The sequence below is a fragment of the Coccomyxa subellipsoidea genome (genome assembly GCF_000258705.1).
Source record: "Coccomyxa subellipsoidea C-169, whole genome shotgun sequence".
NCBI lineage: Eukaryota > Viridiplantae > Chlorophyta > Trebouxiophyceae > Coccomyxaceae > Coccomyxa > Coccomyxa subellipsoidea.
In genome coordinates this window covers 88760-102783 of record NW_005178030.1, presented here as the reverse complement: position 1 = coordinate 102783, position 14024 = coordinate 88760, and the positions used below count along the sequence as shown (strand labels likewise).

At 54.9% G+C, this 14024-nt stretch overlaps 4 protein-coding genes across 4 annotated transcripts; 1 reads left to right on the top strand and 3 right to left on the bottom strand.

Annotated features, from left to right (window-relative positions):
* Window positions 1-1471: 1471 nt before the first annotated feature.
* COCSUDRAFT_43370 (LmbE-like protein) lies at window positions 1472-3873 on the bottom strand (the record flags this gene model as incomplete). The annotated part of the gene is made up of 6 exons (XM_005645486.1): window positions 1472-1724; window positions 2033-2251; window positions 2487-2554; window positions 2773-2898; window positions 3188-3252; window positions 3540-3873. The coding sequence occupies 6 exons, from the start codon at window positions 3871-3873 to the stop codon at window positions 1472-1474; spliced, it is 1065 nt and encodes a 354-aa protein (XP_005645543.1).
* A 348-nt stretch (window positions 3874-4221) lies between these two features.
* COCSUDRAFT_54088 (hypothetical protein) lies at window positions 4222-5352 on the top strand. The gene is made up of 4 exons (XM_005645485.1): window positions 4222-4484; window positions 4590-4682; window positions 4795-5056; window positions 5167-5352. Exons 1-4 carry the CDS (start codon window positions 4266-4268, stop codon window positions 5190-5192), a joined length of 600 nt encoding a protein of 199 aa, XP_005645542.1. The 5' UTR covers window positions 4222-4265; the 3' UTR covers window positions 5193-5352.
* On the bottom strand, window positions 5346-6002 carry COCSUDRAFT_33757 (hypothetical protein). The gene has a single exon (XM_005645484.1). The coding sequence runs from the start codon at window positions 5720-5722 to the stop codon at window positions 5561-5563; it is 162 nt and encodes a 53-aa protein (XP_005645541.1). The 5' UTR covers window positions 5723-6002; the 3' UTR covers window positions 5346-5560.
* Window positions 6003-6439: 437 nt separating this feature from the next.
* Window positions 6440-13142, bottom strand: COCSUDRAFT_56918 (hypothetical protein; the record flags this gene model as incomplete). The annotated part of the gene is made up of 10 exons (XM_005645483.1): window positions 6440-6685; window positions 6934-7725; window positions 8014-8754; window positions 8928-9257; window positions 9505-9697; window positions 9919-10546; window positions 10738-11620; window positions 11895-12108; window positions 12413-12578; window positions 12968-13142. 10 exons carry the CDS (start codon window positions 13140-13142, stop codon window positions 6440-6442), a joined length of 4368 nt encoding a protein of 1455 aa, XP_005645540.1.
* Window positions 13143-14024: the final 882 nt, after the last annotated feature.

Below are 14024 nucleotides of genomic sequence, written 5' to 3'. Positions count from 1 at the left end.
CAGGATTCATGTCCAGCTCAAACAGACGTGCACTTATTTCTGTACACCTCGTTCTATAAGTTATGGCCATTGCACACTCCTTGCGCTGTGCACTGCAAGTTTAGCCTATCACTTAACGCAGTGGTCGCTTCAGTGCTGGTTTTCTCCATATCAGGCGCCTTTTATCCATGCATGCATGGAACGTTGTGTTTAAAATATTGCAAACAAAGTACATCCTTTTTTACAGTGCGACCCAGCCCAAAGATGAGCTGCTGCAAAGGAGCCTCAGGGTGCGCTGCAAGCTTCAATCAGTATTAATCACAACTGTGATATTGAGCCACTGACAGTGCAGGTCAATAAAAGCTTCAAAGCTGATTGTCAGAAATAGCGAACCCCACAGGATCAAATTCTTGCTAAATCATACTTCGAAACCACAAAATAGATGATTCAGTCAATTGATGCAGGATCTAGCTCATAATTAAGCATTGCTGGCAGCACACACGTGTTGGTGTTGCTTGAAGTTGATAACACAGCAAACCCAAGGCACATGCAGGCTGGTGAGCTGATGCTTAGTCATCATGTCACAAAATTCGATGTGCAACAGCATTGGCATGCAACACATCACGTCCGGACACAAGAAGGAAATCTATTGGCCCAGAAGAGGTGCCTCGCATTTGAACAGGTCTGTATCAGCTACATAACATCGCACGCCTCCCTTGCAAGAGGGGCGCCTAAAAATTAATGCAGGTCTCTTCTGCATGTTTGATTGGCATCAATATCGGAACAATTCCAACGATCTGCGCCTTGTGAAACTCCAGACTGTACCCCGGGTAACGCCTCAGAAGGCCCTTCTCAAAAAGCAGAAGGCCCTTCTCAAAAAGCAGAGCTGCTGCAAATACCTACAGAAGGCCACGTCCTTGCAAGTACCAACCTTTGGGACTTGCATCGGACATTCACACAATTGCAGGCTGGCAAGCAAAAGAAGTAACCGGTTCTCCTCGCATACAAAGGAGCACTGCATACCAACGAGGCATTAATAGAAGCGGCACGCAATGCGGGCCACAGCCTAGTGGGAGCAAGCGAGTTGCTAAAGGAAACTCCTGCAGAAGCTGACATCTCTTGTGGGATGGGGCTGTGCAGAATTGGTGAAGGTCACCCAGTGCACATGTTCTGACCAGAGAGGCACCGGAGTATTTGCGTCAAGTCAGATAATTTGTTCTGCGCATCAGCAGGTGCCAATCCGGCTGGCTTCTGCTGTGCAGCTCCTGAAAGACAGCGCCTAGTCTGGCAGCAGACCAACCTCTGCCGCCCAACAAACTAGTTCCACCTTACATATACTGTGTTTTTCCTCTCTGCTGCGAAGCTGTCATCGATTTCCAGAGAGAATGCCGGAATTGGCAGCGCGCCAAAATGGGCAGCTGTCTTTCTTTCACGACAAACCCTGGCGGCCAATTCTGGCGGGTGCAAAGTCAGCGCGCCAGGTCAGCATAAGTCACCGGCGGATGTTCTTCATGACACGGCGGCTCATGCGGGCCATGAACTTGTCGCGCTTGGCCGCGGCGCCACTGGTCATTGCCGCGGTAGTGACCTGGTCCCCCTGGGGTTCCCCCGCTTCCTCGGCGGTGGCGGCGGTGGCGGCCAGGCCGGAGGGCGCCGGCAGCGGCAGCGTCCACTCCGTCAGCAGGGGCTGCACCCGCTGCAGCGTGTTGACGAATGTGTACCTTGTCAGCAGCACATGCCGCCACCTGCGCGCACATGCCACATCAGCTCAATTACTCCATGACTCTGCCTCTGCCATTCCAGCAATCTGCGATTGTTTTGAACGAAGTGCCCGGCAAATTCCCATTAGCGTCTCCTGAGGGCCCTCTGCTTGCCTCTGCCCTTGATGCCTACACAGTCACCCAAGGCCCCAACAACATAGAATAACAGAAGGGCGCATGCTATCATGGACAGTGCTGGCTCAATCACAGCACACACAAGGCCAGTCAACTTATCAGCACAAACTCTGCAGTCCAGTAATGACCACGGTGCAAGAAAGAGATACGAAGCGCACCAGCGTGACTGCGATTTGTGGGCCGCCATGGCCTTGAACATGCCGAGCAGGTCGTGATTCAGGAACATGGCGCTCTCATTCCCCCTGTGGCCGTCAATCGCCGAGGGAATTATGTCGAAAATAGACAGGTGCGTTCTCACGTCATCTGTAGTCGTCAGCGACCAAGCGTCCGGACACCGCTGCATTCCCTCCTCCCTCACGCACGCCGTCACATACTGCCTGCATTCAAATTCGAACAACCACGGTCAAATTTACATTCAAACTCAAGTTTTCAAGCGAGATAATCAGGCAGCGAGCTCAACATGCTATCGACCTCTTCCAGGCTATGGCAATTGCACTGTTCCACCATTGACACTTGGCAGGGTCCGCTGCAGATTCGTGATGCCTCCTGTAGGGAAAACCTTGTGCCCACAGGGTAAAATGTGAGAGTGAGAGTGCATAGAGCAGCGCTCACCTGACCCCATCGTGGCACCCTTTGTGGTTTTTGTGGCCCGTCACTCCGGCAGGGTCGAATGTGATGATCTGCAACGGAACAGTCACATGCAATCAGGCACGTTTTTTAATTTTTACAAAATTTGCCAGACATGCACATGCGCAGGTACTCTTATCACCATGCAAAAGCCCTCAATTCCACTGAAAAGCAATGAAACCCCCAAGCCCCACTGCTGCTGTCTTATGTTTTGCCATGAGATTGCGGCCAAAATGGCAGGTCCATGCATGCAATTTTTTGCAGCGCTCACCGTGTTGATCAAAAGCCTCCTGACTTCCTTCCGCACTACAGCTGCTACATATTCCTGCTCCCACTCCTCGTGGTGCCCATCTTGTATCCTGCTGTCGTTCAGGATGTTCAAATGCAGGCTGTCGATCTGGTAAAACACACAAGAGCCACAGAGTCAGGAGAGGTTGCTCGTAGAGTAATGGTTACACAGTCCCCAGTGGCCAGCTGTGCTTGATTGGATCTACTTTGTAAATATCAGAAGGAATCTAGTGAGAATCTGATTGTATCTTCGTAGGAGGGTTCCGGAAAATATTCCCCTGATGGGGCCAAATGCCAGCAAATAGTGGGAGATTTTGCCCCCTCTGGTAGTGCCCGCGATGGAGGCCGTATATGGGCGTCCAGAGGGGTGTAATTGTCCCTGATAGCCAAAAAATTACCTGCAGAGCCTTTGCAGCTGCTCTGAGCTCCCTCTCCCTCACTCCTCCAAGCCCGTGCGCGTCACCTGCGTGTCAAAAGGAGCCGGAGGGCGTCAGGCAAACCCCAGACGCTGTCATTCCGGCCTCTCGAACTCCCTAATAAAATCTTGGCTCACACAAGTGGCCAAAAAGTGACAATCAAGCAAGGTTTTCCTAGACGGCCAAAGGCAGCTTCCGTGGTGAGTCGAGACGGGACCAGCAAAGCCTGTCTCACCCACTTTCTTCAAGCACATCCAGCACACCCTACTGAATAAATTACTGCTGAGATGGTTCAGGTTGTGCACCGGCTCCGTGCAGGGTTAAAAAGGCTCACCGTTAGTTAGACACAGCAGAAACACTTCAAGACCCGAAGCGTGGAGTGCTGAGATGGTCGACGAAAAGAAGATGACTTCATCATCGGGATGGGCGGTCACTAGCAGGACCCTGCCAGGATTGCTGATTGGGGACTCCGCAAGGCGGCCTAGTGATCCTGTCTCCAGCAGCAATAGGGATCCGACGCAGAGGGCCAGCAAGCTGGCGACCGCTATCCTCCTTCTATTTCCTTCTCTGTCCTGGCACGCCTGCCTGCACCTAAATAGTCTGCCTGGGCTGGCACCCCAAGCACTCGCTTGCTGCTCCGCCTGCTTGGACGTCTCAGGCAAAAACATCTGCACCGTCACCTGCCAGCCTCAAGCTGGCTTTTGTTGCTCGCTGCTATCCTTTTATTTCCGAGACACCCGTTGTGCTTCTGCCGTGCCTGTACAGCGTCGAAGACTGAAACTTTTGTTGAAGTGCACGCGTGAGATCAGTTGATTTTCGTTTGGCAGGAGAGGGGTGATAGGTCGTGTTGGGTTGGTCATCCGCTGACAACTAGTGATCGCTGACATCACCGCAAAATCAATATTTTAGGGTTTAGGGTCCAGATCTTGCGAAGATTCCAGCTCCGAGAAGGACACTGCCAGTTCTTAATGTAGAAACTGCTGTTCAAAGTGAAGACTTCGGAAAGCTTTGGAAATCTGACTTCGCAAATCGGACTAGGCTGTGTAATTTCCACAAACATATGCAACCCCTTAACAATATTGCGTGGGGACGATCCCTTCGCAAGACATGCGCAGTGCGATGGAATTCTGGAGTTTTTGCCATGAGCGCAAGAAAGGATTCTAGAACCAAGCTGCCTAGCGTGACCCGTGCAGTACAATTTGGAAGCCTACAATTTGACGATCCTGAAACCTTTATCACCTTCATGAAGTCGCCGTACGGGCAGAAGCAGATCAAACACGTACGCAGCCACGAAATCTTTGGTTTATGCTGCTTAAGGATAATGCTATGGATCCTTTCCAGATATGCTGGTCTGTTTCGAGTTCTCACGTGATGTCTTCAGCAGATACTTGAAGACGACCGTGTTTCCCAAGAGAGGAAAGATGCAATTTCTACCCTGATCCCAGAACTTTTCCTGCCAGATACCTCTGAATTGCCGGTGAGGAGGCTGTACTCCACAGGTCATCAAATGCATGCCTGAATGTTTAAGTCGTCTTACAGTCTGAAAAACTGTGTTGCTGGGCACTTACATATTTGCTTGTATGCATCAGGTGTATTTACACGGAAGTGACAGAGAGATAATCGCAACGAAACCCATTGATCGTGCCCCCCTGTTAAGATGCAGCACAAGGACTGAGCTAGAGATCATCCTCAAACGGCACATGAACATTGCAGAAGACGTTCCTGTGAAGTTGTACTATGACTTCGGCTTGAAACCCTCAGATCAAGATGCCTGGTTTGTCCCAGATGTGGAGTACGGGTTGACTGAAAACCTTGAAGCGGCCGGTCACATAAGTGTGACCATACTGGAAGGTAAATCTTATTTATTCTACATGTTGGGTGTGCCTCTGCCTTGCGAGCTTGATTGTGAGCTGAGAACATGTGCTATTTGTTGAAGTACTTGAATACATGTTACATTGCAGATGCAGGTCGAGCCACCAAATCATAGAGGGATCTGAATACAAGTTCCATCCCAGACGCAAGCTGAGCTGATAGATACAAAAGAGGGAAGTGCCACTGGATAAAATTGATGGCATCATTGCACTTTGGAGAGACGCAACCAATTTGGAGTCTTGTCAGCAACAAGATACAAGCTCTTCTTGGATATGGGCAAGCGTGTGACAGTTGTTGAGGTTTAAGTGCACAAGACGCAACCTTCCAATCTATGCTCCTCAATCTGATTATTGAAAGAGAAGGTCAGAGTCAAGATGCTTATCTTGCTTCCTGGCGGTCTGTGACTGCCTGACCTTCCATCAGCTGAGCTCATAGATAACAGGTCAACAACATTTTTTGTTGTTGCAGCAGCGCTGGGCATTTTCATGTTCCAAAATGGCGGATGGTGCCTTGAGTGTATGGATAGCCATTGCTGCTTCGGATTTTGTTGTGTCTAGTTACCAGTATGGAGCTCATCACCACAGAGTCCCTGCGGTAGACTGGAAAGCTTGTGACCTTGCCAACAGTGTTGACTAATATTATCATGTGCATTTGCATTGTGCATAATATATATAATAGTATATGCATTAATGTGATGCACTGCACCTGGCCCTCGTGAGCTTGGTGGTGGGAAAAATAACCCTTGCAACAAATTGACAAGCTGCAAATGCCATGTCAGTATGAAAGGAACATGAGCCACGGAGATGTGTCCTATGCAAAGAGCAATGAGATTCTCTAGGCGATTGGGCTCTTGGCAATCATATGCAGCTCCTTTGTGGGCCTATGTCCTGTCTATAAATAATTGGATATGGAGCTTGATTGCTTCAAAACATCTAGCTGTATCAGTGGTGAAACACGCAGCCAATGCATTACATAATTATTACATTTGCTCGTCAGGATGTGCATGGTTGGAGCGACATGCACACATGGCACCTTCAGGCAAACAGCCCGGTGCTGTAAGTTCCAGTGATGTCCTCATGTGAGCTACCAAAAATTCGTAAAGAGGACCAAATGCAAACATAATTCAAGCATGGAGCCACAGATGTTATGATTTTGACTGTCTCCCAAACTCATGAGTGATCACTGGGGGGTCCTGTCACCGCGAACTAACAAAAACATGCATGGCAGCAGCTCCGGAGCCGGCAATGTAAGCCCCTCCGTCCTCCGCCGCCGTTTTGCAACGCAACTCCATCAATAAAAGTAGGCCTGCATCCCAAACATTGAAAGAATTATGGTAATGGCACTGCTGAATTTGCCACCCACTCAAGCGTCATCCTCTGTCCAATTGTTGAAGCTTGGAGCCCGCTGCGCCGGTGCTATTGTCACCGGCTGTTGTACTGGTGTGTTGGTGTCTCTTGGCGCAGTGGCATCAGTCGCAGGTGAGTCATTGGCTGGAGACTTTGTGTCAGCAGTGCTGACTGTCTTCTTGCGCTGACTCATGTCTTTTGGAGTGGTTCCAGCAGAGGCTGTGTCCCTGAGTGCGCTAGTGAGCGCCGAGGATGGCTGTCTCTGCATGAGCACACATGTAAAAATGACACCAGCCTCAAATGTCCTCCGCTACAAATTTGCAAGGGGGCACAGGTCTGTTATACCAGGGAGTGCGTGCGCTGGAGTCCTGGACTGATCAGCTAGAAGAAGCCGGTATGTCTTCGGCATTCCGCTTTCAACTCTCACTACACCTTAGGCCAGCAACACTTTGATCTGGAAGATAACAGGCCCTGATACAAAATTATGCAAACATGGACGTGAATAATTACCTGGATGGAGGTGTTTGCACGCGCGGCATGGCTTCCTCCAGCTTCCGCGCCGATTCTCGGGGAGGGAACCCCGTGGGGCGCGCGCGGCGAGTCCAGAGTCCGGCTGTGGCTGCGGCGCTCGATGTACTTGACCCGCTCAGCCACGGAGCGCAGCTCCGGCTTGTACAGCAGCCCTGGAGGCCGCGGAGAGCCCTCTGTCTCGCTGCCTAGATCTGGAACAGCCCTCTTCTGCCCCTGGACAGCTTGCTTGGGAGAGGCTGCCTCCTCGCTTGCAGCTCCCGGCAAAGCGGCGGCCTTCCCGTTGCACTCGGCTGCCAGCTTCTCGGCAGCGCCGCCACCTGAGCCGCCTTCATTGCGCGGCGTTGCATCCGCGCTGCCGGCGGATTCACCGGCCTCCTCTGCTGCATGCTGCGCCGTTGCTGCGTTGGCAGGAGAGCTTTCATCTGCGCTGCTGCCTTCTCCGAGCTCCGGCGTAGGGGATACGGGGGCGGCTCGAATCTTTCCGGGGGCCGGCGGCGAGGGGGCCTCGGCGTCACCTTCCTCCGCTGTGGAAGCTGCCGCCGCAGCTGCCGGCGCCACAAAAGCTGTCGGATCTGCCGTCAGCAGCCGCGCGGCCGCGGAGGCCACTTTGTCGCCGCCGAGCGCCGATGCGTTGGCGCCTTCATCAGCAGCCGCAGAGGAGAGTCTGCCGGTGAACCAGGACATATCGAACTGGTCTGGGCTGAGCGCCAGCTTCTGCTTTACTGCCGCCGGTGACGGCACTGGCGTCACGCTCAACGACACCGGATTCTCCTGCACGCAATAAAGCGGCTCTTGGATTGTATAGAGGAAAAATCTGGCTGAGCCAGCAATGCAATAACGCTCCTGCTTGCTCCTGTCGCATTGCTGGGGCAAAACGACTTCCTTTGGAATCCTTCTGTCTTTAGACGCTGATCCTCGTCTCTTCATCAATGACAACTCCTCATCCTGAAGACCACTCCTATGTAACAAGCACATAAGTGCATGCAGTAGCATTGCACTGTGTGGTTTTACATTAAGTATTTGCAGGATGTACGCAGATTGGCGAGGCTAAGACAGTACCTGGGAAGGCGAGCGTTGGACCACAGGTGACGATAGGCCCAGCGCAGCAATCGCAGCCGCCACAAACCCGGTCTGTCTCTGCCGTGGCTTAGCAACCCTGAGCTTCACAGCAACGAGCTGCTCCGCCGTATCATCCACCCCTGCCGCCGATTTGGCTCCCCCGGACCTGCTAGTGGCCTGGAATGCGCTGCTGCCTGCCTCATTGTTGCTGCTGGCATACAGCCCGCTGGATTGCCAGACTTCTGCGCTGCCCTCACTGCTCAAGTCCCCTGCTTTCCGCGGAGTAGCAAGGCTAGAGACTGCATCATCGCTGACAGCCTCCTGGACAGTCCCTGACAATGTCCCCTTGGAAGCGCCACTGCTGGATGCAGCATTCCTGTCCATGTCTCCCGCTTGTGAAAGGCTCGCCTGGTGAAAGGGCGAGCTTGCAAGCCACTCGCTGCCCTGTGCGGCAGATGTTTCCGTAAGTGGCTGCTGCTCAGCAGCTTCCTTTGCTGAGTCATTTTCTGGGAGGGGACTTGCTGGAGGAGAGTGGAATTGGGTGGAGGCGGTGGAGGGTCCAGGCTGTCCAGGGGCGTCTCCGCCGCTTGCCTCACGCTGCGCTGTGTGTGGCGTGGCGGGTGACGGCGTTGCCAGTTCAGGCTCGTGAGGGGTTGCCAGATCAGGCGAGAGGGGTCCCCCCTGCTGGCGAGCCGGCGGCGACTGAAAGTTTAGTCGCTTGGGCCGCAACCGGGAAGTTGCCTGCGGCGAATACACTGCTTAGAGGTATGAGGCAGGTGATTTAGGATATCTTGATGGGAGACGTTGCAAGTAGGATGGCCTCTCCTTCACGGCAATGACTCATTGATCGGATCAACATAGGGCGTCCCTTTTTTCAAAAGTAAGAAATATCAGGACAAAACTCTTCTACTCACCTGACTTGGCGGCGCAATTGACGCAGGGGCATTCCCTCCCGCCGTGGCCTGTTTTGGTGGCTGTGGCCGGAATGGCGAGTCGGCCACGGCCGGCCGTGCCGCCGCGCCCCGGGCCGGCTGCGCCGCCGCCGCCGCCATTTTTGCAGCTGCCTCGAGCACGGTTGTTTCCTCACTTCGTTGCCCAGTAGGCGCCAGCCGCTTTGCTGCTGGAGCGGCCTGTTGCTCGCCTTCACTGGAGGACCCCTCAGGGCTGCTCTCATAGCCTGGCGCCCAGACCTCCCCGCAGCTGCGCTTGCTCTGGGTGATGAGGGACGCCTGCTGACGCACGGCCTGTGCCAAGCAAACAGCAAGAAACTCATAGAGTCTTCCTCTTCTTTGTGCATGGATACATACTGTGCCCTTTTGGTTGCAGACGTGTGAATCAGCATGCTTAAAGTACACCTCTTACACATGCCCTGGAAGCATCTGACTGGCAGCAATAACCTAAGAAAATGCCTCATGAAATTGAAGAAAGGGCAGATGTGGATGCACAGTGAAAGGGCTGGTAAGGTTGGAAATTCTATGAAAGGAGGCTCACCAGCGGAATGGGCTCCTGAGGTGCGCGCAGGCCGATGGGCACTCTGTCGGAGGCGTTGCCTCTGCCAGGCTGCAGCACAAACCTGGTGCCAGCCTCCAGGCTGCGGGCCGGCCGAGGCACGTCCCAATACTGCCCGGCCGGGCCCCTCGCAGTGTCCCAGATCTCCAGCCCAGGCATGTCACTGGAGCCATACCTGCGCCATAGAAACGCCTTGAGAATTTGCTTTGTAGCCACAGAATTCTCACTGTATGCATGATAGAACAGGACTTTAAGGGACATGGAGCTTCCTGTATTGCAATCAAGTCAGTACGGCTTACAGCCAGTTCAGACAGGCCATTTTGGGCGGACGCAGCTGCACAAAGAACATGTCTGATGCAAGAAGGGGTCAGAAAACAAGAAGGAAAACATGGGCACCTGGTGAGAGATCCATCACTCTGCGTGACCTTGAGCCCGCCGCTCATGAGGTCCGCCTTGTCGTGGCCTGCCCGAGTGGTTGCCTGCCGTCCAGCGGGGTTCTCTGGCGCCTGCCGCCGCTGATCAGTAAATTCCGGGCAGGACCTGACGGCCTGCGCCGTCTGCAGCAGCAGCTCCGGTAGGGAACGCCCATCCGCCCTGCGTCGCCGCTCCGGCCGCCGCGCCACGGCGGCCGCTGGCTCTGCCGCCGCCAGCTGGCCGGCCGAAAACCGCGCAGCCGCGGCCGCCGCCGCCGCCGCGGGTCCGGTACTGACCGCTGTTGCAGCGCCACCGGGGCCCTGCTCTTCCGCCACCGCAGATTTTGCAACAGCGGCGTCAATAGCGACAGAGTTGCCTTCAGGGTCGCCCCGGGGATTGTTGGCGCCGACGGGAGGCACGGGGGTAGCCATTCTGCCGGCCGGCACACCGGTGGCAGCGGCGGCGGCCCGGGGGATGATTTTGATGCCGGCGGCGGCATCGGCGGCGTCCAGGGAGATGTCCCGGTAGAAGGCGTGCTGCGCGGCCTCCAGGCTGCGCTTGAAGTTGGTCGCACGCTCCACAAGCGCCTCATTGGACCCCCCGCTGCTGCCTGAGACACAGCCATAAATGCTTGTCTTGACTTTGCGCACAAGATAAAATCGTGCACACATTGTCCTGTATGTCAAAGTGTGCAATGTGCGGAAATGGCAGTACCCTTGGCAGCGGCTCAGTGTCCATTGAGGTATGAGGGGAATTTCAGGCATTGCTGGTCCAAAGCGTGGCATTTTGATGATTGTTCACCTTTTGATGACCAGATGCCGTCCCCGCTGACCTCTCCAGACGGGCGCCGAGAGGAGGCGGCAGTGGTGCTGCCAGACCCAAACTCCGGCCGAGCCAGCACCTTGCCCCCAGCGTACGCAGGGGTCGCTCCCTCCAGCCCAAAGAACACTTTCTGAGTGCCGCTGTCTCCAGACCCCCGCTGGGACGAAGTGGCGGTGGAGGGGCCAGCAGTGGTGGAGTGCGGGGACCCCTGAATGTAGTCCCCCCGCTGGGAGGTGGCCGCAGAGGGGACCGTGGTGGTGGACAGGGGGGACTCCTGCGCGGAGTCCCCCCAGGCGAGAATTTTAGTGCCCCCGGGCTGAAAAGCCTTCCGGGGGCCCGCGACGCTCGACACCGAGTCGCCCGACCCGGGCCGCCGATCGCGCGCCGCCAGCTCAGCGGCTGAGTCAACGCCGGCCGCAGCCGCCGTGAAGCTGTCGGTTGCCTCGTCAACCGACGACAGGGTTCCACTTCCGGACCCCCTCCGAAGCGCAGGTTCTGGCGCTCCAATCGCTTCCGCCCCTTGGTCGCCTATTCTGGCCGCCCCTCTTGCACTGCCTGCCAGTTGGCTCTGTGCATCCCTGCCTCTGCTGCTGCCTCCAAAGAAGTGCTCAATGTCCCTGTGAGCTGCACTGTTGGCCGGTTGCTGGGGCTGTGCTGCCGCACCGCGCCCCTCTTGCCGGGGAGTCTCAGGGCCTACGGACTCTGCAGTGTGGGCTGAGCTGGTGGCTGCATGCGGATCGACATGCAAGACCCCCCGTGGCGGCACGGCCACCTCAGTGTGCAAGCTGCTGTGGCGTCGCAGCAGGCCGGGGAAGCAGGCGCATCCGGTCGGGGGCGACTCTCCCATCTTGGCTGGCGTGGCCTGCGCACCGAGAGGCGCTTATTTTTAGGCTGTGCAAATCCACATTGCATCGGAGGGTGCAAGGCAGCTATGTCGTACAAACAAGAGGCTCTTGATCTAGGACAAGAAGGGCATTGGCTTGTTGGCAGTGGGCACATCTCTCCAGTGGATAACGATGTGAGCAGCACGCTATGCATGTTGAAAGATCGTTTGGTTCACCTTTTGAGGCCAAAACATGCAAGTCACACAGGATCATTGTATATCTGCAAGCAGACGAGAGGGTAGTTGGACTCACAGGTGGGACAGGAGAGGAGTGCTGCGACGGTACTGGCGATGACTCACGACCGGATGACTCAGCAATTGGCGCCATGCCGGGCCCCCCGGTGGCACTGTCGCCGTTTTCATCTCCACCTTTTTTATCAGCGTCGTTCCCCCCGCTGTTCCCCCGCTGCACCATCAGATGCAGGGCTTCGCGCAGAGAGCGCAGCTCCTCCGAATATATCCTCACCCTTGCCAGTGGGCAGCACTCTGCCCAAACACAATCCACACCATCGGCTTGTTTTCACATCAGCTAATGCACGTGCCCATTTAGGTCTCCGGAACAGAGAGCAGATCCGGTTGGCGCTCATGCTCTTGCCACGGCAGACAACTTGCGCTAGTAGAACTCATGACACCCCAGCGCAGTCACTCAGATGCGCGACAGAAGCTGTCTTGCGCAGTGCATCTGCAGCCAACCCACAGCACAGCACATAGAAGAAATTGGCAGATTGAATTCTTCGCAGATCATGGACAGAACAGCGGTCCTCGCCTGACTTGTCGACTTTGGAGAACTCGAGTTCGAGCACTTGCGCGCGCCGCCAGGGCTCCTTGCGTGGGAAGCGCAGCTCTGGCACCCACCGACGGCTGGACGCTATTCTCACCGCGGGCCCGACCGGCACTGACAGCAGCGGGCTGCGCGGATTGTGCAGCGGTGCCAGCCCTGGGACATGCAATCCATTCTCAGAGCAAGTCTTGAGACTTTTGCCTGCCTGGCATTGCCTGGAACGAAAGTGTGCAGCCGCATGTCAACACTGTCCCTAGTGTTAACAGCTTGGCCCAATTGCCGGCTTGCCAGATCTGTTACATACAAGTTTTCTGCCCGACCAGACTTGAAATGATGACACCCGCGTGGCGGAACCCAGAGCACACCCGTATCATTTCTGCACATGGGCTGGTGCTGATATCCATGCCATGCATCAGCACTGCAAGGACCAATGGTGAGGGGTGGTCTGGTGCAATGCTACAATTGGCCCCGCTTGCCCTTCACACTCTCCCATAGGCGAGGCATGCAAAGTGCCCATATGCAAGGCGACATGACTGAGGGCGCACATCTGCAGTTGTGGCCCACTTCGACCACGAGGCGGCCGGTTGAGGGCTCAAAGGAGCAGGGCACATGTTTGGGCACCCAAAGCACATGGTGTCCGTTGGCTATCGCATAATGGCACGGCCTCCTTGCCGCCAGCATGGCGTCCAAATCACCCTCCAAGCACTCCTGCAGCAACATCCAGGAATTAGTAATGCTAAAAATATGCATCTTTGCTCTTGTCTCATGAGCTGCCTCTCCCTTTTCTTTCTCCTTGTGCATACTGCTGTGCAGTGATCACTTCCACAGCAACTGCAAGATCTCCGAAACTGCAGAGTTGGGAAGGTCATGGCACTACATGCATGCCAAGCAGGTGCTAGGTGCTTGGCACCAGGTCAGCAGAACAAACGCCCTGATTGTCCAGGGGACAGCTAGCTTAGCCCATGATCAGCGTAAGTATCCTGTGCAATCAAGGCGTGAGGGCAATAAAGCCCATGCATAGCACAGCTCATTCGCAAGGGTGAATTGCTGACCTGAAGAATGACGGGAGCCTCTCCATGAGAGCCATTGGTGTGCTCACTGCTGGGTCCAGCCCTGGTGTCACAAAACAGATGCTGTACTTCAGATGTGGCATCCAAGAAGGCTCCACGAACAGTCATGCGCTATTTTCTTTGCTTAGCTCTACAGAGCACGGCATGTCTGCACATCAGTGACGACGAAAGAATGCGTGTCATTTTCCTGCTCTATTGGTCAGAGGAGCAGTGCCTGACAAAAACAAAAAGTATGCCGTGCAAGTGGAGATCTTACATTTTTGCAGGTTTGCTTCTGATGTGCCTTGGCAAGCGCTCTCAACCAGGCAGAACCTTCAGCGATAGTTTATCGCGCGCCCGTCTTTCCGCAGGGCCTTGGTCTTCGTCCCACGAGAAGGGTTTGGAACTAGTTGAATCTCTTCGCTACAATAGCATCAGTACTTCCACCAGACGCTGGGATAAGACCTACAACATCATGCAAGAGCGATGCTGCTCAATAACCCTTCGCCCTGAGGAAACATCCGGTCGGACCGTTGATCCGATCGGTAGGTCA